The 18,307-nt window shown below is 32.5% G+C and overlaps 3 protein-coding genes across 3 annotated transcripts; 1 reads left to right on the top strand and 2 right to left on the bottom strand.

Annotated features, from left to right (window-relative positions):
• Window positions 1-573: 573 nt before the first annotated feature.
• LOC111898346 (multisubstrate pseudouridine synthase 7) lies at window positions 574-4,868 on the top strand. Its single transcript, XM_052764244.1, has 20 exons — window positions 574-819; window positions 1,082-1,160; window positions 1,255-1,464; window positions 1,558-1,772; window positions 1,883-1,955; window positions 2,059-2,115; window positions 2,202-2,281; window positions 2,367-2,429; window positions 2,506-2,593; window positions 2,689-2,791; window positions 2,884-2,987; window positions 3,097-3,170; window positions 3,257-3,321; window positions 3,419-3,600; window positions 3,701-3,768; window positions 3,844-3,904; window positions 3,978-4,015; window positions 4,099-4,167; window positions 4,344-4,554; window positions 4,669-4,868. The coding sequence occupies exons 1-20, from the start codon at window positions 602-604 to the stop codon at window positions 4,693-4,695; spliced, it is 2,085 nt and encodes a 694-aa protein (XP_052620204.1). The 5' UTR covers window positions 574-601; the 3' UTR covers window positions 4,696-4,868.
• A 136-nt stretch (window positions 4,869-5,004) lies between these two features.
• LOC111898345 (coiled-coil domain-containing protein SCD2) lies at window positions 5,005-8,806 on the bottom strand. Its single transcript, XM_042902012.2, has 16 exons — window positions 8,407-8,806; window positions 7,995-8,344; window positions 7,789-7,903; window positions 7,678-7,719; window positions 7,110-7,172; window positions 6,969-7,018; window positions 6,844-6,871; window positions 6,637-6,726; window positions 6,387-6,497; window positions 6,233-6,293; window positions 6,038-6,151; window positions 5,843-5,964; window positions 5,679-5,748; window positions 5,537-5,610; window positions 5,344-5,470; window positions 5,005-5,245 (listed from the first exon to the last, which is right to left on the bottom strand). Exons 1-16 carry the CDS (start codon window positions 8,749-8,751, stop codon window positions 5,127-5,129), a joined length of 1,881 nt encoding a protein of 626 aa, XP_042757946.1. The 5' UTR covers window positions 8,752-8,806; the 3' UTR covers window positions 5,005-5,126.
• Window positions 8,807-14,743: 5,937 nt separating this feature from the next.
• On the bottom strand, window positions 14,744-17,598 carry LOC111898339 (methionine aminopeptidase 2B). The gene is made up of 12 exons (XM_023894267.2): window positions 17,453-17,598; window positions 17,197-17,319; window positions 16,813-16,864; window positions 16,599-16,706; window positions 16,432-16,531; window positions 16,199-16,344; window positions 16,009-16,100; window positions 15,829-15,923; window positions 15,643-15,739; window positions 15,417-15,560; window positions 15,120-15,337; window positions 14,744-14,952 (listed from the first exon to the last, which is right to left on the bottom strand). Exons 2-12 carry the CDS (start codon window positions 17,315-17,317, stop codon window positions 14,842-14,844), a joined length of 1,284 nt encoding a protein of 427 aa, XP_023750035.1. The 5' UTR covers window positions 17,318-17,319; window positions 17,453-17,598; the 3' UTR covers window positions 14,744-14,841.
• Between the last annotated feature and the right edge of the window lie 709 nt (window positions 17,599-18,307).

An 18,307-nucleotide genomic window follows, 5' to 3' on the forward strand; every position in this document is an offset into this window, starting at 1 on the left:
AAGTTTCTAACAAACGGTCCAACGTATATCAATTCTCTATTTTCTGTCGGTCATTAACTACCGATTCAAACAACAATAAAATACTCTTTTGAAATGTTAGAACTCATGTTTAGTTAACAAGAATAGAAATGGTGAGTTGAGAATTTTTTTCTAATGAAATCAAATAAAAATACCTAGTGAAAATCTAAAATTTAGACAAATGGGTGTTGATTTTTTTTTCCTAGAAATATTTCTTATAAGATTACTACCTCTATGATGTACTGATTTTCATAATACTGATTTCGATTTTTGAAGTACGACCTCCAATTTATTTTTTTTGCAGTAAACATGACAAAACAATCCATATTTTTTCAGAAAATACAATATTTTTTAGATTTTCGCAGATGAGGTATCGTCGTTGATATTTTTAAAAAAATACAGGCGACATCGATTTTTGTAGATATGATTTGCAAAAACCAGAGCTATTTTTAAAAAACTGCATTATTGTTGTTATTTTTATGAAAAAAGTTTGGAAAAGAAAAGGCTTGTTATTTTTTTTTCAAAATTATTTTCTAATTAAAAATGTAAAAATCCTCGAAGCAATTTCGGGTTGTTGGATGCTATGATGCTACATAGAAACATGGGATTGCTTACCCTGTATACTGCCTTCCCCGTTCGTTGTCATCGGCAACTAAAACCCTCCTGCAACCACCTTCTAAAACCCTACTGTTTCACTCAATCACAATCGGCCGCCATGAAATCCCCCCTCGAAGAATCCGACGTAGGCATCTCTTGCTACATCTCCCCTCTCCCTGGCTTTCGTGGCATTCTCAAGCAAAGGTATCATCTTCCCCTCTCATATCCTTCACTATATGAGTTCAATTGAGCTTTTGTAGCTACCTTCGCTCGTCCTTTTGTCTGAAATCTCCTCTTTTTGTGTGCGTAATTCTTCCCTCTCTCGTTATTGCACTTCGATCAATAGGTCAAATGATGTAATGTAAACGATAAACATTCGTAATGATTCTGTAAACGTGGACTTGTGAATTTACATTTAATTCAAATGAAGAGTATGCCTTTTGATTTTATGTTTCCTTGTGTACAGGTACTCTGATTTTATAGTCAATGAAGTGGATTTGGATGGAAATGTTGTTCATTTGACTTCCTTAGATGCACCAATGGAGGTCTGTTACCATTCTTATCATCTAATTCGCCATCATTTCCATTCATCTTAACATCTGAGTTTAACGATCTACTTTTTTTTTTTTTCAAATTCAGACAGCAGAGGAACATGAATCAAAGACTACAAATCAACCAAATGGTAACCATTGTAGTGAAATCGAATCATTTAGAGCCCTAGTTGGCGACTCTGATGCCAACTCCCTGAAGGAGTTTATAGATAAGATAAATTCAAATGATGAAGATGGAGTTACAGTTACCAATACCTCCATTGTTCTTTCTCCAAGTTCTGATAAAGTTCATCGAACAGTAGGAATCTCTTTTCTCAATGCTTCTTTTCATCAACTACAGCTAATCAATAGCATGTGTATGTGTAATTTACTAATAATTTGCTCCCTTTAGGCAGTTCATAATTTTTTCAAAGAGAAACTCAAGTTCTTGGTTACAGACACAGTAGATGGACCTGAATCTTCATCAAAATGCATACGTGTGAGATTGAATTCAGGGGGGAATAATGAAAGAGGCAGAGGTTCTAAGAAGAGGAAAGGAAGAGATGAGACTCCTTATGATAGTAGAGGTTCAGATCATTGGCCTGAGCATCTTGGAAAGTTTCTCAGGTAGTGTCTTACTATAGCAACATCCTTTCATTAATGAAAATGTTTTACTTTTGAAGATTTATATTCTTTAATATTTATTAATCACAGTGTTTTCGAATCTTCATCTCCAGATTTCATCTTTGTAAGGAAAACAAGGATACACAAGAGGCATTAGGGGTGATTGGAAAGATGCTTGGCATTCAGGTTATTGTTGTTACTGTAATGCTCACACATCATTTTGAGTAATTCAATCAAATTGGAATTTTTTTAAATGATAAAAAATTGTTTATTGATTTTGTTTTTATAGCCAAGGGCATTTGGATTTTCTGGTACAAAAGATAAGCGAGCTGTAACAACTCAAAGGGTAAATATTAAATGTTAATATTTATTTATTTTTACATTTTGTCTGTATCTATGAAGTCTGAGATTTTGGCATACTTGAAATCTCAGGTCACTGTATTTAAACAGCGTGCAAACAAAGTGGCTAATCTAAATAAAAGATTAATTGGAATTAAAGTTGGCGACTTTTCGTAAGTGCACTGAATTTAAAACCTTTTATCATTTTTAATCAAATTTTTTAACATGTGAATGTTTAATTTTGTAATTTGTATTTAGTTATGTCAATGAAGGTCTTCTTCTTGGTCAACTCCATGGAAATCGATTCACAATCACACTAAGGTTTGATAAGGCTGCATTTGTTAGATAGGGCTTTTTTCAATGATGAGGGCATTTACGTCTTTTTGCATCTTTGTAGGGGGGTGGTTGCAGATTCTGAGGATACTGTAAAAGCAGCAGCAGATGCTTTAGGAAAACATGGATTTGTAAACTACTTTGGTATGCAGGTAATAAGGTGTCACTCACATGAATTAATTTATTTAAAAAAAAGAAAAAGAAAATGATTAATTTAATTAATATTAATATATGGATTCTGAAACAGAGATTTGGGAGTGGTTCTATACCTACTCACCTAATTGGTGCTAAATTACTTAAAGGAGAATGGAAAGAAGCAGTGAGCATGATTCTTGATCCAAGGGATGGTGATATCCTTTTAGTTTCTGATTTCACCATTTAAATTTATTTTTATAAATTGAGAAAGAATTATTTGTTTTCTTTAATATAAGTTTTTGAATACAAAAAGATGACATAAGGAGGATTCGGGAATATTATAAAGAAAGTCAAGACATTGATGGGACTTTAAGACAATTACCTCGCTTTCTTGTGGCTGAAAAGGCCATTGTAAGTTGCACCTTTTTTTTTTTTTTTTATTATTTTTTTTTATTTAATGATAACTTTTAAATAAATATTATATTTGATTCATGTTTATATATATTTTTTTGTTTATCAGCTGCAGTGTTTGAAAAAGTGTCCAGGGAACTACTTGCAAGCTCTGAAGGCTGTTCCTAGGACCCTTAGAATGATGTAAGTATTACTTTTCTTTTTAATCAAAAAAAGAAGTTAGAAAATATGTCAGGTACTTGAACAATATGTTTGTGGTTTGTTTTCAGGTATGTGCACAGTTACCAAAGCTATCTATGGAACCATGCAGCTAGCATGAGAGTACAAAAATATGGTACGAATTATATATATATATATATATATATATATATATATATATATATATATATATATATATATATATATAGATTATTAATTGGGTTGTGTTTCAGGGAATGAGGAAGTAGTGTTGGGGGATTTGGTGTATTGTAATGAAGAAAGTTGTAATGAAATAAAGGAAGTCAAAGTCAAAGTCAATGATTCTGAATATGAAGAGAATAATGATTCATTAGAGAATAACGATTTAGATGAGGGGGATGCACTTCCATCTGAAGGAACTTGTACCTCAGTAAAGGTCAGGAAATAACAACCTTATTATTTCATTTCTTTTTATTACTACATTATACTTTGAAAACTCTACCCAATTATATTTTGTTTATTTGCTTGTTTTACAGGTGGTTAACAAGGAAGACATTCTTTCAGGGAATTATACAGTTTCTGATGTTGTCCTTCCTTTGCCTGGGTAAGTTACTACATCCCACAAACTTCACACTTTATGTTTTTCTTTCTTTAAACTTAATTTTTTTTATTCGGGCAGTTCAAGGGTAATTTTTCCAAATAATGACATTCAACAATATTATCAAGATTTGGCTGATAAGGTGTGTTTTCTTGCTTCTCTTTTAATGTATATGTATACAAGTTTTGTTAATTTTTTGTGTTATTTTTTACAAGGATGGTGTGAGCTTGATGGAGAGTATGCATAATGTCAAGTGAGATTTTTTTTTTTTTTTTTTTTTCTTTTTGCAAATATGATTTTATAATTTAATACTAATTTTATTAATGCTTTTGGTAGGGAGTTTTCGCTAACCAGCATGACAGGAGCTTACCGGCGAGTATTTGGAAAAGCCAAGGATTTTGAATGGTATTTTTATTAAAAATATAAAATTAGTAATTTCTAGATCATTGCTTATATATATATATATATATATATATATATATATATATATATATATATATATATATATATATATATATATATATATATATATATATATAATGAAATAAAAATTGGAATTTTAATAGAAAATATTATTTCAGGGAGTTGATAAAGTATAGAGATGTAAGTATCCCATTGGCTATGACCGATTTAGACATTGTTTCAAAGGCCAATGAAGGTGATGGTATTAAAAACGAGTCTTTGGAATTGGAATTGGGAGAAGACCAGTTGGCCCTTAAATTGAGCTTCACACTTCCAGCATCTTGCTATGCAACTATGGCTATTAGGGAGTTGCTAAAAACATCTACTTCTGTAAGTTTTTTTTTTTTTTTTTTTTTTTTTTTTTTTTTTTTTTTTTTTTTTTTAAATTAAGGTTTGCATGATTTGAATTGAGGAGGTACTTATATGAACTTCCTGATTTTGCAGACTGCGTTTCACAAGTCTTTAAATTAATTAGGAGATTACCGAGACTGAGTATTGAAACAACACTTTTGGAAGCCTAGTCTAATTTATTATGCAATTTTGTACATTACTTTTGTTGTTTGTTTTTAACTTAATGGATTTAACGAAGAATTACAAATATTAAAAAAAAATTAATAAAAATTTAAAATATAGAATTATAGCAAGCACTATGTGGCCAATAATGTTATCATTTGGAGTTGCTATTTATGGCAACAATGGTGTTTGACTTTTAACGAACCAACTCCACAGAGTTTGTTTACCATATATATTAATTACACAAACTTGGACCCACTAATTGAATTAAAGAATTGAGAATTTATTTTAACGCATCTAATTTCAAATCAATACTTACTTACATATGTAAAAGGTCTCCAAGATTGCCACGTGGCCTAATAAGAAAACAAAACAAACTAAAAGGAATGTCAGAAATTAACGTGCAATTGCCATTTATGTTGAGAGTCAAGGTCAACCAACTTGCGAGATGCTTGCCACAATTGAGCTTCGACTCCCAATTTGCGAAGCTCAACAAGTCCACGCTCAACTTCAACAAGGAGGGAGTATTAATAAATCATTACTATTACTTGCATCTATTAACCAATAATATTAATATCCAACATATATGGGTAAAAAAATAGGTACCTTCAACAGCATCATGTGAAGTGGGTGGATGATCACTTTGATTGATCCAAAACTGCAATCGTTCATCTACAATATCTACTTCTAACCCATGAATTTTTACTCTTCTCCAAAAATATATCAGCCAACCCTGTTTTTGGAGGATTATAATCTTATATTAAACTTATACAAATCTACTTTCAAATTAAATTATTACCTGCTTAAACCGCACATCATCTGCCTCCTCTTTACTCAACTCTGAGAAAAAAAAACGTTTACATTTTTTATTTTCTATATAAGAATAAAGATTCATTTCAATAAAAAAAAAAGTTGCTAGGATATGGGAAAAACATTTACACCTGTCAAACCAGATTTTAGTATAGTCGGCCTCCGTTGGTGAGCCATTGCAAGTGCTACTGCGTCCTCTATCTGTTTGATAAAAAGAATAAAAACAGGTTTATCTTTTATAAAAAAAAGAAAAAGAAAAATAATATAATATAATAATAGTAAGTGTAACAAAAACCTTTAAAAGGCTCAATTCCCTTAGACCTCTTTCAACTAAAAGCATACTTTCCACACTTCCCTCTCCTGAAATTTCCCTTGCATCCTTTGGAACTTTCTCTCTTTCCTCTTCATCACTCTTTTCTGTTCATACTAAAAATGTTTAATGTTTCTTAAAAGTTAAAACCAATATAGTAAAAGTAAATTACTATATTACCCATCAGCTTTTCATCTTTTGCCATCTGTCCAGCAGCCACTACAACTTCAACAGGAAGAGGAGCAAATGATGACCAGTATTCGTATCTTGTTCCAGCAATTTCTGCATGAATACCTGTCACATATATAACCAATTAAAAACTACAGGGACCAAAACTGTAAATTAATTCATTTCCTTATCAAAATTGTATAATACCATGTTGAACGCATAAACTCCAATACCAAGAAAGCCAACATCTCTTTAAAACCAACTCTTCCTAAAAAAACACATAACATAGTGTGTATTCATTAACATAATTAAATAAACAAGTGAATTTATTTAATAATTGGTTAGAAAAACTAATAAATACCACTTCTTCTTGTGTGAGTAGCATTCTTTGGAACATTGTTTTAAGTGATTTAACTTCACTTTCAGTTTCATGAAGTTGTTCCATGATAGATGTTGCTTCATCCCTAGCAGTCTTATCAAGTAAAATATTAATTAGAATCCAATCAACACTCAACTTTATGTTATGTTATGAATCATAAATGTTTTTATATTGTAATAATAATCATGATTAAAAAAGTAAACGTACAAGATAGATTTCTGAATATGAATACCTCAGCTTCCACACGAAGAGCTTCCATAGCTCCCCCTCTAATACCAATATTTACTCCTCCATTTTCTTCTATTGCAGCTTTGAAAGCAGCCTGAAAGAAATTTATTTATCGGATCCCTTACATTTATTATTTATAATGTTGCAAATTCAAATATATATATATATTGATAATTAACAAGCTATGTAGTATAAAGTACAAAGTACAAACCTCCCTTTGTTGTAGAGATGCCTCCTTCCTAAATGGCACAAGATAATGAGAAAGTGTTTAAAAAAATTGAGTTGGGGAGATGTAAATGTAATGGAGCACTAGATTACTAAAATATTTGTTCTTGCCTGCTTAAAAGTTTGGCTTCTAAAGAAACACCTTCTCCAAGATGAGCCACCTATCAATAAATGATTGTTTTTTTTTGAGTTTTAAATCATATATTAAAAGAACCAAAATGTAAGGAAATAAAAGTTTTAACTTTTAATTACCTGTTTCTCAAGCTGTCTAGCCCTCATTTCTGCTTCTTCATATCTTTCCTCAGCAATTCGAAGCTGGAAAAAGAAAATTATAAATTAAGATGTATATACAAACAAAACCATAAGTCCCTTCCAGCTGTTCATCTTGTTCATTGTCTCCTTCATTGATAGTAACCCTAACTCTTAAATGCCAATAACATTTTGGTATAATGATGCTTATAATGTTGAACATCTGTCTCAAGAAGCAACTAATCAATCATGTACACATTTATACTATGTGTATTAGTTAAATCTTGCTTTGTTTTGTTACATAATAGTCAATGATCAGTCTTTTGATCTTTGTTCTAACCTAAATACTGTATTTTGTTAAGAGGGGAAAACAGAAGAACGAAAACATGATTGTCCTTCTTGACGAAATTAACACCATCTGAAAAAGGGACCAAAATTGCTAAAACAAAACCTAGGTCCCAAAATTGCACAAAGTCATGATATTCAGGGACCATTTTTGTAAATTACTCTGCTTTAGCTTTACATACTTGTATATAATCGGGGATTAATGATCAAAGTTTATTGTGATTACCTTTTCAATCAAACTCTCATTTTCTTCCTGTAGCATGTCAATCTGCAATTAGAGTATAAACTGTTAATGGCGTCTGCAGGTGGGGTGAGAGGGAAAGAGTTGAGAGTTTACATCATCTTCCAGAGCAGAAGTAGAAGCAGTAGCAGAAGTCGGAGCGGAAGCAGTAGCAGTAGCTGAACGTTGGTTACTAGATTCCCTTGCGAAAACACCCAGATCCAAAGAAAACCTGCTCAAATTGAAAATATAGAAGATGATTTACACAAAAATCTAATCTGCTCAAATTGAAGTGCTCCATTATCGGGAAAATTTCAAAATACCTTTTATTCTTTTGAGCATCAGGCTGCGTGTCTCGACCGGAGGTTGGCCTTAGTGACAAATTAACACTGGGAGGCACCATGGCGACTGGCTTCATTACTAAACTTGGACGACCGGCTGAGATAGCCCGAGCAGACGATGGTTGTTCCATGGGGCGGCAACGTTGTGGTGATCGATTAGCTCGAGCAGAATTAGGTTGAACATGTTCGACAGTAGTGATTGATGGAGCTGAGCGAAGGCTATTGGAAGTCTGGTCAGATGAAGAACGGGCTGATTGAGATTGAAATTGTTCGTTGTTTATTACTGGTTGAGATGATCGGCCGATACGTGGAGCTGAAGTTGTGTGAACTGTCTAATACAAGATAATTATACAATTGTTATGTCATATCAACAAAATTATAGCATCTTGATGACATGTAAATCATTTATTGCAGGTATACATACCATAGGCGAACGATGCCGGATTTGAGACCTTCCGGTGGCAGGGGCGGAGGAGGAGGAGGTGGCTGCGGGTGGACTAAAATCAGATAAGAGATCCTCGTCATCTTCGCTATCATCCGTTTGCTGATGAGACATCATTTGAGCAAGCCTCTGTGCCGCCTCCTTGGTGTTCTGTGACCTCTTCACAATCGATCCTGAACGCGAATGCCGGTGAATCGCCGGCGATGCTGCACCACGAGACGAAGCCATTGGTGGCGACAATTGGTCGTCACTGCCACCACCAGGGGTTACGCTCTTCGAATCTATTCTGCGATCCATTACTGCATGATAGTAAAAAAGCAAGGTGATGATACACAATTTGAGATGTTCATTCGAATTGATTTTGCTAATTATTCAGTCATAATCATCCCATCAAAAACACAATTTCCGCATATCGCATTGCTGATTCTTCCATTGCAACGCGATAGATGGCGATTCACTAAAAAACTCATGAAATTGAATTAAATTGTTAAAACATCTTGTCATATCATCGCTACAAAATAGTTGATGAATTAAATTGTGAAGAGAGTAACTAACCCACCTGCGATTGATAAAAAAATGGGAGCTGCTTTGATGGAAACTCCGATCACATTCTAAGATGATTGCAGTATCATCAAGGAGGAGTCTTTCTCTAGAGAGAACAAACAAAAAGTTTAATGGAATTAATTATTATTATTATTATTATTATTATTATTATTATTATTATTATTAATGATTATAGATTTTCAAATGTTTATTGTATTTTTTAGACATTGTAATATTACCAATAACTCTAAGTGGGTGTTTGTCTTAGCTTTTCAAACCTCAAAAATCCTTTTTGGAAAAGTTACAAAAAGTCAGGATTTCCTGAATTTTCCAAAAAATTCTTTTTCCATACCTGAATTTTCCAAAAAGTTCTTTTTCCTTATGTAAAAATTTTAAAAGTAGCTTCTAAAAGTAGTTTGCCAAACATCTTTTGTTTTTTTTTCTTTTTCAAAAAGGACTTTTGACTTTGAAAAGCTAAGCCAAACACCCCCTAAGTCTGTTTCCGATACTTTATCTTTTTATCATTATTATTATTATTGTTGTTGTATCAACATTTTATATTATTATAAATGTATTTTTTATATGTTCCCCAAAACGCGGGTCATAATCTAGATATATATTAAAGTAAAGTAGTAAATAATCTAGATATATATTAAAGTAAAGTAGTAATTGGTTGAAATTTCTTTTTTCAATTAATGTTACAACATTCACCCTTCACTTTTATGTTTTTGTTTACAAACAACTCTTTCACTTTCGTTTGAATTTTTAATAACTCTCGCCTTTATTACATATTATTAATATTTAGTCATATTAATATTTTTTTGGCAGGAATGGTCCCTTAACTATATTTGGGTCATTTTAAAGTTGCTTCCTTTTTGTCTTTTTTGGTCACTCGACTTCCGTTGGTTATTTGTGGCATTATAGGTTCCTATGTTTTCGTGTAATTGTCACTTTATTAGTTTTGCTTACAGATTCATTGATGTTTTTTATTTCTTATTTATTTATTTGTTTATAGACCAGTTAAAGAGGGAAGGAATGAGCAACTCAGACTATAAACATTTTCAAAGAACAAACAACGGAAAAAATTGTCGCATCCGACCCCCGCAACGCGGGGTTCCCCATCTAGTTGTTATTATTATTATTATTATTATAACTAGGTCGTATTTTTTTTCCATTATTATTATTATTATTATTATTATTATTATTATTATTATTATTATTCTAACTGTGTCATATTTTTCTTTCCATAATAGCAGGAATTTATAGCAATAACAATGTAATAAATAGAATATACAAAGCTACAAAAATTGGTATGTGTCATTAAAACTGTGGATATGGTTCAAAAAGTTTCGGACTTGCATTGAATATCAAGAATCAAAAAAAATTTGTGGTTTTGGTCCCGGAAGAATTAAAAGAGTTGAAAGGACAATTTTGTCTTTTTTATTTCTTTTTTCATTTTCTTATATTGATTAGTTAGCTTTTATAATTCAAAAATAAAATGTGGGCCATCTTACCCCACTATACCAGGTAGTATCCTCTCCCTCTATTATCGACTCTCTCTCGCTTCTTTCTTCTAACCCACCTACAGCAAGAGCAATGTTGAGAAAAATCCAAGAAACCCAAACACCCATATTGGGTCTACTCTATGATCAAACAACAATAGGGATTTCAAGGTCCGATTTTAGAGGAGATGGATCTAAAAGCACGTCCAACGGAACCCCCTTCTCGCAAACTGGTGGCGTCAATCATTTGGGCCAACTTCGGTGGTTGTGTCGCCTATTTATGCCACCCAATTAATTTTGATGGTCACTTCTCCTCTCAATCTCAGTCAACATCTCTCTCCTAAAGGGTCATCGCAATTTGCACCTCTCAATTTGTTCTGATTCTCAAGAACCCGAGCTTCCAAATAAGTCCCAGTTGCAAAATCAAGAATAAAATCAGGAAGAACTAAGGACATCAAATCCGGTTGTGTGTCTACAAATATGTGAAACCCATATTATGAAGATGAAGATCTAGTTTGGAAATCATATTAGATGTCGCAGGGCATGTAATAACTATGTTTATGTTTATGTTTCTTATATCAGTTATGACATCCCAAGTTTTTAATAATCAATGAAAAATATTTGTTCATAAATACGGGATAAATTCCGCAGTTATAAATGAACTTTGTTTTATAATAAGTATAAATAAAAAGATATTTTCTGACCATGAAAATGGGGGGATGTCACATAAAGTGAAACAGATAGTTTGTCACGTCTTCAGTTGACGATTCATTCATTGATAATATATGATCTTCGCTTCTTGAAACTAGTTCATGACCTTTATACATAATAAAATATTGAGAATAAGTTCACATAGGAAGTGTATCTATATGTGTTTGAGATGTTTCATTTACAAGTTAGAGAGAGGGGGGTGCGAGTGGGGTACCATATTTTTTTTTTATTTCTAAATATAAAAGTACTAACATAATATAGAAAATGGAAAAAAGAAATTAAAAGGGCAAATCAATCTTTTCAAATTGTTCAGGAAAACCCTAGAAATTTATTGATTTTGGATCTTCCATGCAAGTCAAAAACTCTTTAGACTCTATCTACATGTAACGTCCCAAAAACCATAGAATTTTTTTTTCTTTTTGAATTTTAAAGGAATTTAAAAAGTCATTTCAATAAACGAAACATCACCAAATATTCATTTCACAACATGAATCCAAATCAGAGCATCACATCAAAACATTTTCCCAAAAACATAGAGACAACTGGAGAGTGTGTATAGTCACACTTTTGTTTTTCCTCGATTCTCAGAAGTACCTGAAATATTTAAATCCATAACTATAAACCAAAGTTTAGTTAACCACTCAAAGCATCACATACAACACAACACAGCTAACATATAAAATAGTTATGGGTTATCAACAACCCTATGTGTTATCAATGGCCCTGAATTACCAGCAACTCAAATACAACAAGTTGGGTTATCAGCAACCTCGAGCAATCAGCAACTCACATATAACAAATTGGGTTATTAGCAACCCCGAGCTATCAACAACTCTCATACAACACATGATATAAGTAACATCGTGAGAAAACTCACCTCGTAAACAAAGTAGAAAACCCCTGCAACTTGAAAGACGTGAAGACAGCTACAACAACCACCTAAACATATAATTCACGGTCAATTCTCAACCTATGACCTAAACCCTAAAGTTTGACTTAAAGTCAACCTTGGTTAAAAAGTCAACAATCAAAATCATCCCTTCAGCCACCGTGTCGTGGCCAACCCCTGGCCACATCGTAATAGAAGACAGATCAGTATTGAGTCCTTCTCTCATCGCAATGTGGTCAACCCATGTCCACTCCTAGTTCACCTAGAAAGCTCATCCCTTTATTAAGTCCTTAATCTGTTAAGACCAAACCTCAAACTTTCCAGAAGGCTTAAGCACACGAAAATCACGGCAAGACTCGTTGAGGGTCACACCATGATTTTGGAGTGTTCCAACTATTTTGTCGTTTTATTTGATCACGATGCAACTGGTCAAGGGTCACGACGTGCAGGTCGTTGACTGTTATAAACTTAGAGGGTCGAACTTAGAGGTTTTGAGTTATAACCCAGGGTTTAGCCTGTGTTCGGTTTAGGCGGTTCGTGTAGCTAAGTCTTTGGGACCTCGGATAGTCGGATTCAGCTCTGGGATTCATATGATTTTTCACATAGTTGCTATGACATGATTGTATGCTGAGCTAGACTAGTAGGGTCTTTCGTCATGCTTGTATGTTTGCATGTTTCGTTTGGCTTAAAAAGGTTGTTGGCGAAAATGGGTCGTAGGTTGAAACTGGTCTTAATTGTTATGTATGATGTTATGTGTTGTATGTCATACTTTGAGGAACTCACTAAACTTTGTGGCTTACAGTTGTGGATTAAATGTTTTTCAAGTACATATCGGATCATGAGAAGGCAAAGACGTGACCATACACAAACATCAGAAATTTTATGATTTTGAGATTTCGCGATGCTATTCTTTATAATTCTGATTATGGATTTTGGTTTATTGAACAAATGGTTTTATCTTGATTATTATTCTTTGGAAATGGGTGTTTATTATTTTAAAAATGAAAATTTTGGTTTGAAAAATAAGACATTTCGGTTTTGAATGTTTAAAGAGCACATATACATGCATAAACTCACCAATAGTCATAACTACTGGATCTAATCATAGCAATCAAACTAACTATTCATAGTATTGCAAGCACTTGCAAATTGGCCTGTAACGGATTTCAAGTGATCTACAAGGGATTGCAAACTGATTTGCAAAGGCCTTGCAAGTATGCACCTTTTGACACAACTTTTCTTTGCTCAATTATGATCTTGTTGCAAGGCCATGGAAATCCTTTTACAAGGGCATTCATAGTAAAACGAAAATAAAGCACAAAAAAGTTTCTAAAACTTGTCAGATTTTGTATGAGCCATTTCAAATTCATTTCTAATCACTTATGCTTATTAACTACCATGCAATACTTGTTTTAAACCTCAACCACTAAATGACCTAATGTTTTCATGAGTTCAAGAGTGTACTCACAAAGACATTAATCATCCACTTTAAGACTTAAGTGTTCAATAACTTTATGATTATCTCTAGTTTGCTTTCTTATAGCTTAATGTTCATCCATGATCCCTCTAACAGATTTAAACATGTAATTTATTCAAATTCCAACCATCATTTCATGATTCCAATCTCTATCGTGAAAATGAGATATAGATCTACCTATGGTGATCATGGTCCCAATTATACATGTAATTTATTCAAATTCCAACCATCATTCCATGATTCCAAACTCTATCAAGAAAATGAGATATAGATCCACCTATGGCGATCATGATCCCAATTATTTGTTTACCTTTCCAATCTTCCAAACTCTTAAGAGTTTTACTTCCATGACTCATTATTTGATTTAATTATAACACATTTGTGATATAGCTTAACTTAAAATTTATTTCATTCCATTTCAATAGTGGATTCCACTGGAATTATCACTAAAGTTCATAATCCCATAAGATCCAATGGAATCATATAACAAGGACAACATAAACACAATAATTACTCTTTCTTAAACTTAGGATTATAGAATCAGTTTCAAAGTCATAAAACTAAGCTTATGTACAAGTTCTAATGACTGGAGTACAACATGTCACCAATTCCATCACTAAAGATGGAATCGACCATTTTAGAAAAAACGGTGATACATTGATTATTTATAATATGTCTAGCATTAAAACATACACAAAACATAGAATGTTTTGATCCATCTTTCTTTTGTGCATTTTGTTGTACTATAAACAAAATACAATAAATCTTTACATAAAGACTTACGAATTGGAGATGCTATTAGAATCTTATAAAATAAGACTTTGTCATGTGTGGTGAAATTATCTCAAAAAGTTTCGCCAAGTCTAAAGGTCATTTCATTTGAAATCGATATAAATTTAATTTCTTTCGTTAATTTCTCTTTTAAAAAATTTCTATCCATTCCTCATATAGTTTATCATCACTACAAATACAAACTATCATGTCTCCGAGGCAACGTTTATATCTATTTCTGCTCTTTTGCTTAATTTATAACTATCAACATTGAAAAAATTATTTAATTTACAAATATGTTTATTACATCGTTTAAGTCATTAACTTTGTATCTCGTATATAGGCAACGTTTTAATTTAAGAATCAATTATGTTTCCATATCATCCAAAGACACAATCAACAAAACAAGTTTATATTTCTCAAGAAATAACAAAAAACACCCTTAAAAATTCAAACTGATATTATGTATATGTTACATTCCCATTGAAAGAAGGTTAGTAATCAGTGCCTTTTGAGATGACCTCCTTACACGTGGGACGTAGTAAGATTGTGTGCTCAAACTGTGACACGTAACTACCCTTATTGTCACACAATGGTGGATAAGGCTGCATAAATATTGTTGAAAATTTATTTGAGAAAACAAATAAAGCCATATATATATATATATATATATATATATATATATATATATATATATATATATATATATATATATATATATATATATATATATATATATATATATATATATTGTTGAAAAATTATTTAATACCTGAATAACACCAGCATCACACAAGTTCTTGAGAGCCATTAGATATTTAGTCTCTCCTAATCGATCTAAATATCTCCTACAAAAGGCTAATGTTGAGAAGTTCTTATCAATTGTTGCGAGAAGCTGTTTTGCTCTTGGCAAACGTAATGGAACATGTCCAACATCAAAGTTTTTCATGTAATGGCTGCACTCCAAATCTTCTCTCACGTAACCCTTACCTAATAAACACAAATATATTTTTATTTTTATTATCATTTATTGAACTTTAAAAAAAAAAAAAAAAGATTTTAGTTTCACCAGTGGATCCAAAAGTTTCAATCGCATAAAATTCCCCCTCTTCCATCTTTGTCTGCTCTCCGCCTTTCACAATTGGAACGGATTTTCCCGCGTGAATTTGGTAGGGCCCAATGCTGTGCCCATTCAAATTCCGGATGCTTTTCACTGCATAACAAACAGGGACTTATATAGACTTCATAAAGAAAGGTATAAGGGCATTTTTGTCTTTTAAAGTTGATTATTATACCTTGGAAGACTTTTCCATTAATCTCTACCTCGTATGATTCCATAACCTCTTGGATTGCAGCACCTATATCACATAGACGGACATCGATCCCTGCTTCCTGTATTTACACAAACTCAAACATTGTAAAATACCTAAAATGCCCCTCAAAACACATTTTAACTTCCAAAACAAGTTTGCTTTGCTAACCTTGATACCAGTATATGTGGCTTCACGAGAGGCCTCAAGTAAAGGATCGAACATAGGATTGAATGCAACTGTGAATGCACAGTCGACTATGTGTCCTGAAATGTTTTACAAAAGAATATAATAAAAGTTTAAAAAAATTGAAAAAAAAATAAAGTAGATATTCTGATTTCTAATTCTGACCATTAATATGAGTTCCAAAATCCAGTTTCATGACATCATCATACTGAAGAACAGTTTTATCTCCAGAGTTTGGGGTCCAGTGGGCTGCAACCCTGATATGGTAAAATATGTTTACTATTGGAGTGTAATAAATAGATAAATAAAATAAAAAGAAAATGATGAAAGAAATATAAAATTATTTGAAATTTACCAGTTCAATGAGCAGCCTGTAGGGAAAGCAATACCAGCTTGTAGACCATTTTCTTGAATTAACTTACGAACAGTATTCTCCAAGGTTTCACAGAGATCAACCATTAACATTCCAGGTTTTATAATGCTCCTAACATATTTCCTAACCTGTAAACAGATTAAAAAATTGCCATATATTATTAAATATTCCATACTCTCAAAGTCAGAATATAATTCAAATAGCAAATATAAAACCTGTCGATGAACTTCTGCTGCTTGTCGAATTGAGTCATACATGGGCTTTTCTAATCTCTCCAAATCCCTCTTCTCCTCAGATGTAGTCCTCCATAAGTTGCTGAGTAAGCAACAAAGTCAATGTCTACATACATACATACATACATATGTATATAATGGGGACTTACTCATCTTTATATTGCTGTATTTCACCCTCTGGAAAGTTTCCCTGAGGGAAAAGGTCTGCAATTGGAATAGTAGGAGGATCGGTTTGCTCCTTTGTCTCTTTCTTCTTCCTGAGATAACAGATTATAATAATTAAGAATACTGAAGAATTTGATGGCATTGTAATAAAACTTGGTTCACATATAGCCATATAGGTATTATTATGATAAGTCTTACTTGCTTTTGTTCTTCTTCTTCTTCTTTTTTGCAGCTTCTTGTACACCAGTTTCTGAGTTATGCAAGTTCAGTGAGTAGGAAGACACGAGACATGTTATAAAAAAAATGAAAGTGAAATCGATGTTCATTACTATTCTATAATCCAAAATTTGTTTAAATCACACAACATTATTCTGTTATATAACACATTAGTGATGTTTTCAGATCAAACCAATTCAATCATGTCAATTTCAATTCGATAATAAATCCTTTCTCGTTTAAATTTGAGGTAGACTCCAGTTTTCATAGAAGCATCAATTTGGTGATGGAGAAATACTCGGCATCAAAAACTCTAAACATGGCATCTACGTGACAAACAAAAATATAGAAATGAAATTTAATTACCTGAAGAATCCGCTAACGTCAATTCATCAACGTGTTCGCTCACTTCTTGGACTGTGACAGGTACATCGGTAACTATCCCATTGGAGGTTCCTTCTCCACCAATTGCATCTTCTTTTGCCATCTCTACGATACCGCGTATCAAACATACAAATCATATACAGGATTTAGAAGAATTACAAATTAAATAAATATTAATAAACAAAAGAAATGAATAGCTTCAATAGATATAAAAAAAAGGACCAAGAAGACGACATACTAAGAAAACGGAGCTCCGCCGTATCGCGATCTTCAGAGCAGAACCAGTGGAGAGTTAGGGTTTGTAGATTATATTTTTGCGACACGACGACGGTGTTGACAAGCTTTTATTGCCACAGTTAAGCAACACGTTTAGTTTTGGCAGTACAAGTCCTTCATCTTACAACTATTTCAACTTATCCCCATTTAGAAAATGGTTTGGTCATTCCATAGTTTTTGGGATATTAATATATAAGCCCTTTAAGTTTGGTAAGTATTAACGTTTTTACCCTAAGTCCAACTTTATGTGCATTAATGCTTAATATTTAAGACAGTTTTGTTATAAATGGCTTTTATCAGGTTTTACCCTACTAGTCGGTCACATTTGAGGATTTGACATGGACTAAGCCTTCATGGCATAATTAAGTTATGTAGTATCCATGTATTGTTTTGTGTTAATATCCCTTTATATATACTTGCAGCTTCAAAAAAAATAATAAGAGATTCCTCTCTCTTTAATCAATCGACAAGTGTTGTGAGAAAGAAAATTTGATGAACAGTCTCTCACACTTTTTATCCCTTATGGGTTCCCGCCACTAAATTCAGGTTAAAAGATGTGAATATGATGATGATTGTATCGAGAATGTGATGATGTGATGTGAAATCGTGATTAGGTGGTGTATGGTGGTTGATGTAGAGATAGTGTTGAGTTATAGATAGTAACAATGGTAGTGTTAGTGTTTCCTAGTGAAGAATGTGAGATAGATATGGGGTTTACGATCTGTGGTGTCTATATAAAAAATGATAGAATATATAATTTTTTTTTATCCCCCACAACTCGATTGCATCATTTGAGTTTTAAATTAAATCATGTGTA

Source organism: Lactuca sativa, chromosome 5 (assembly GCF_002870075.4).
Source record: "Lactuca sativa cultivar Salinas chromosome 5, Lsat_Salinas_v11, whole genome shotgun sequence".
Taxonomy (NCBI): Eukaryota; Viridiplantae; Streptophyta; class Magnoliopsida; order Asterales; family Asteraceae; genus Lactuca; species Lactuca sativa.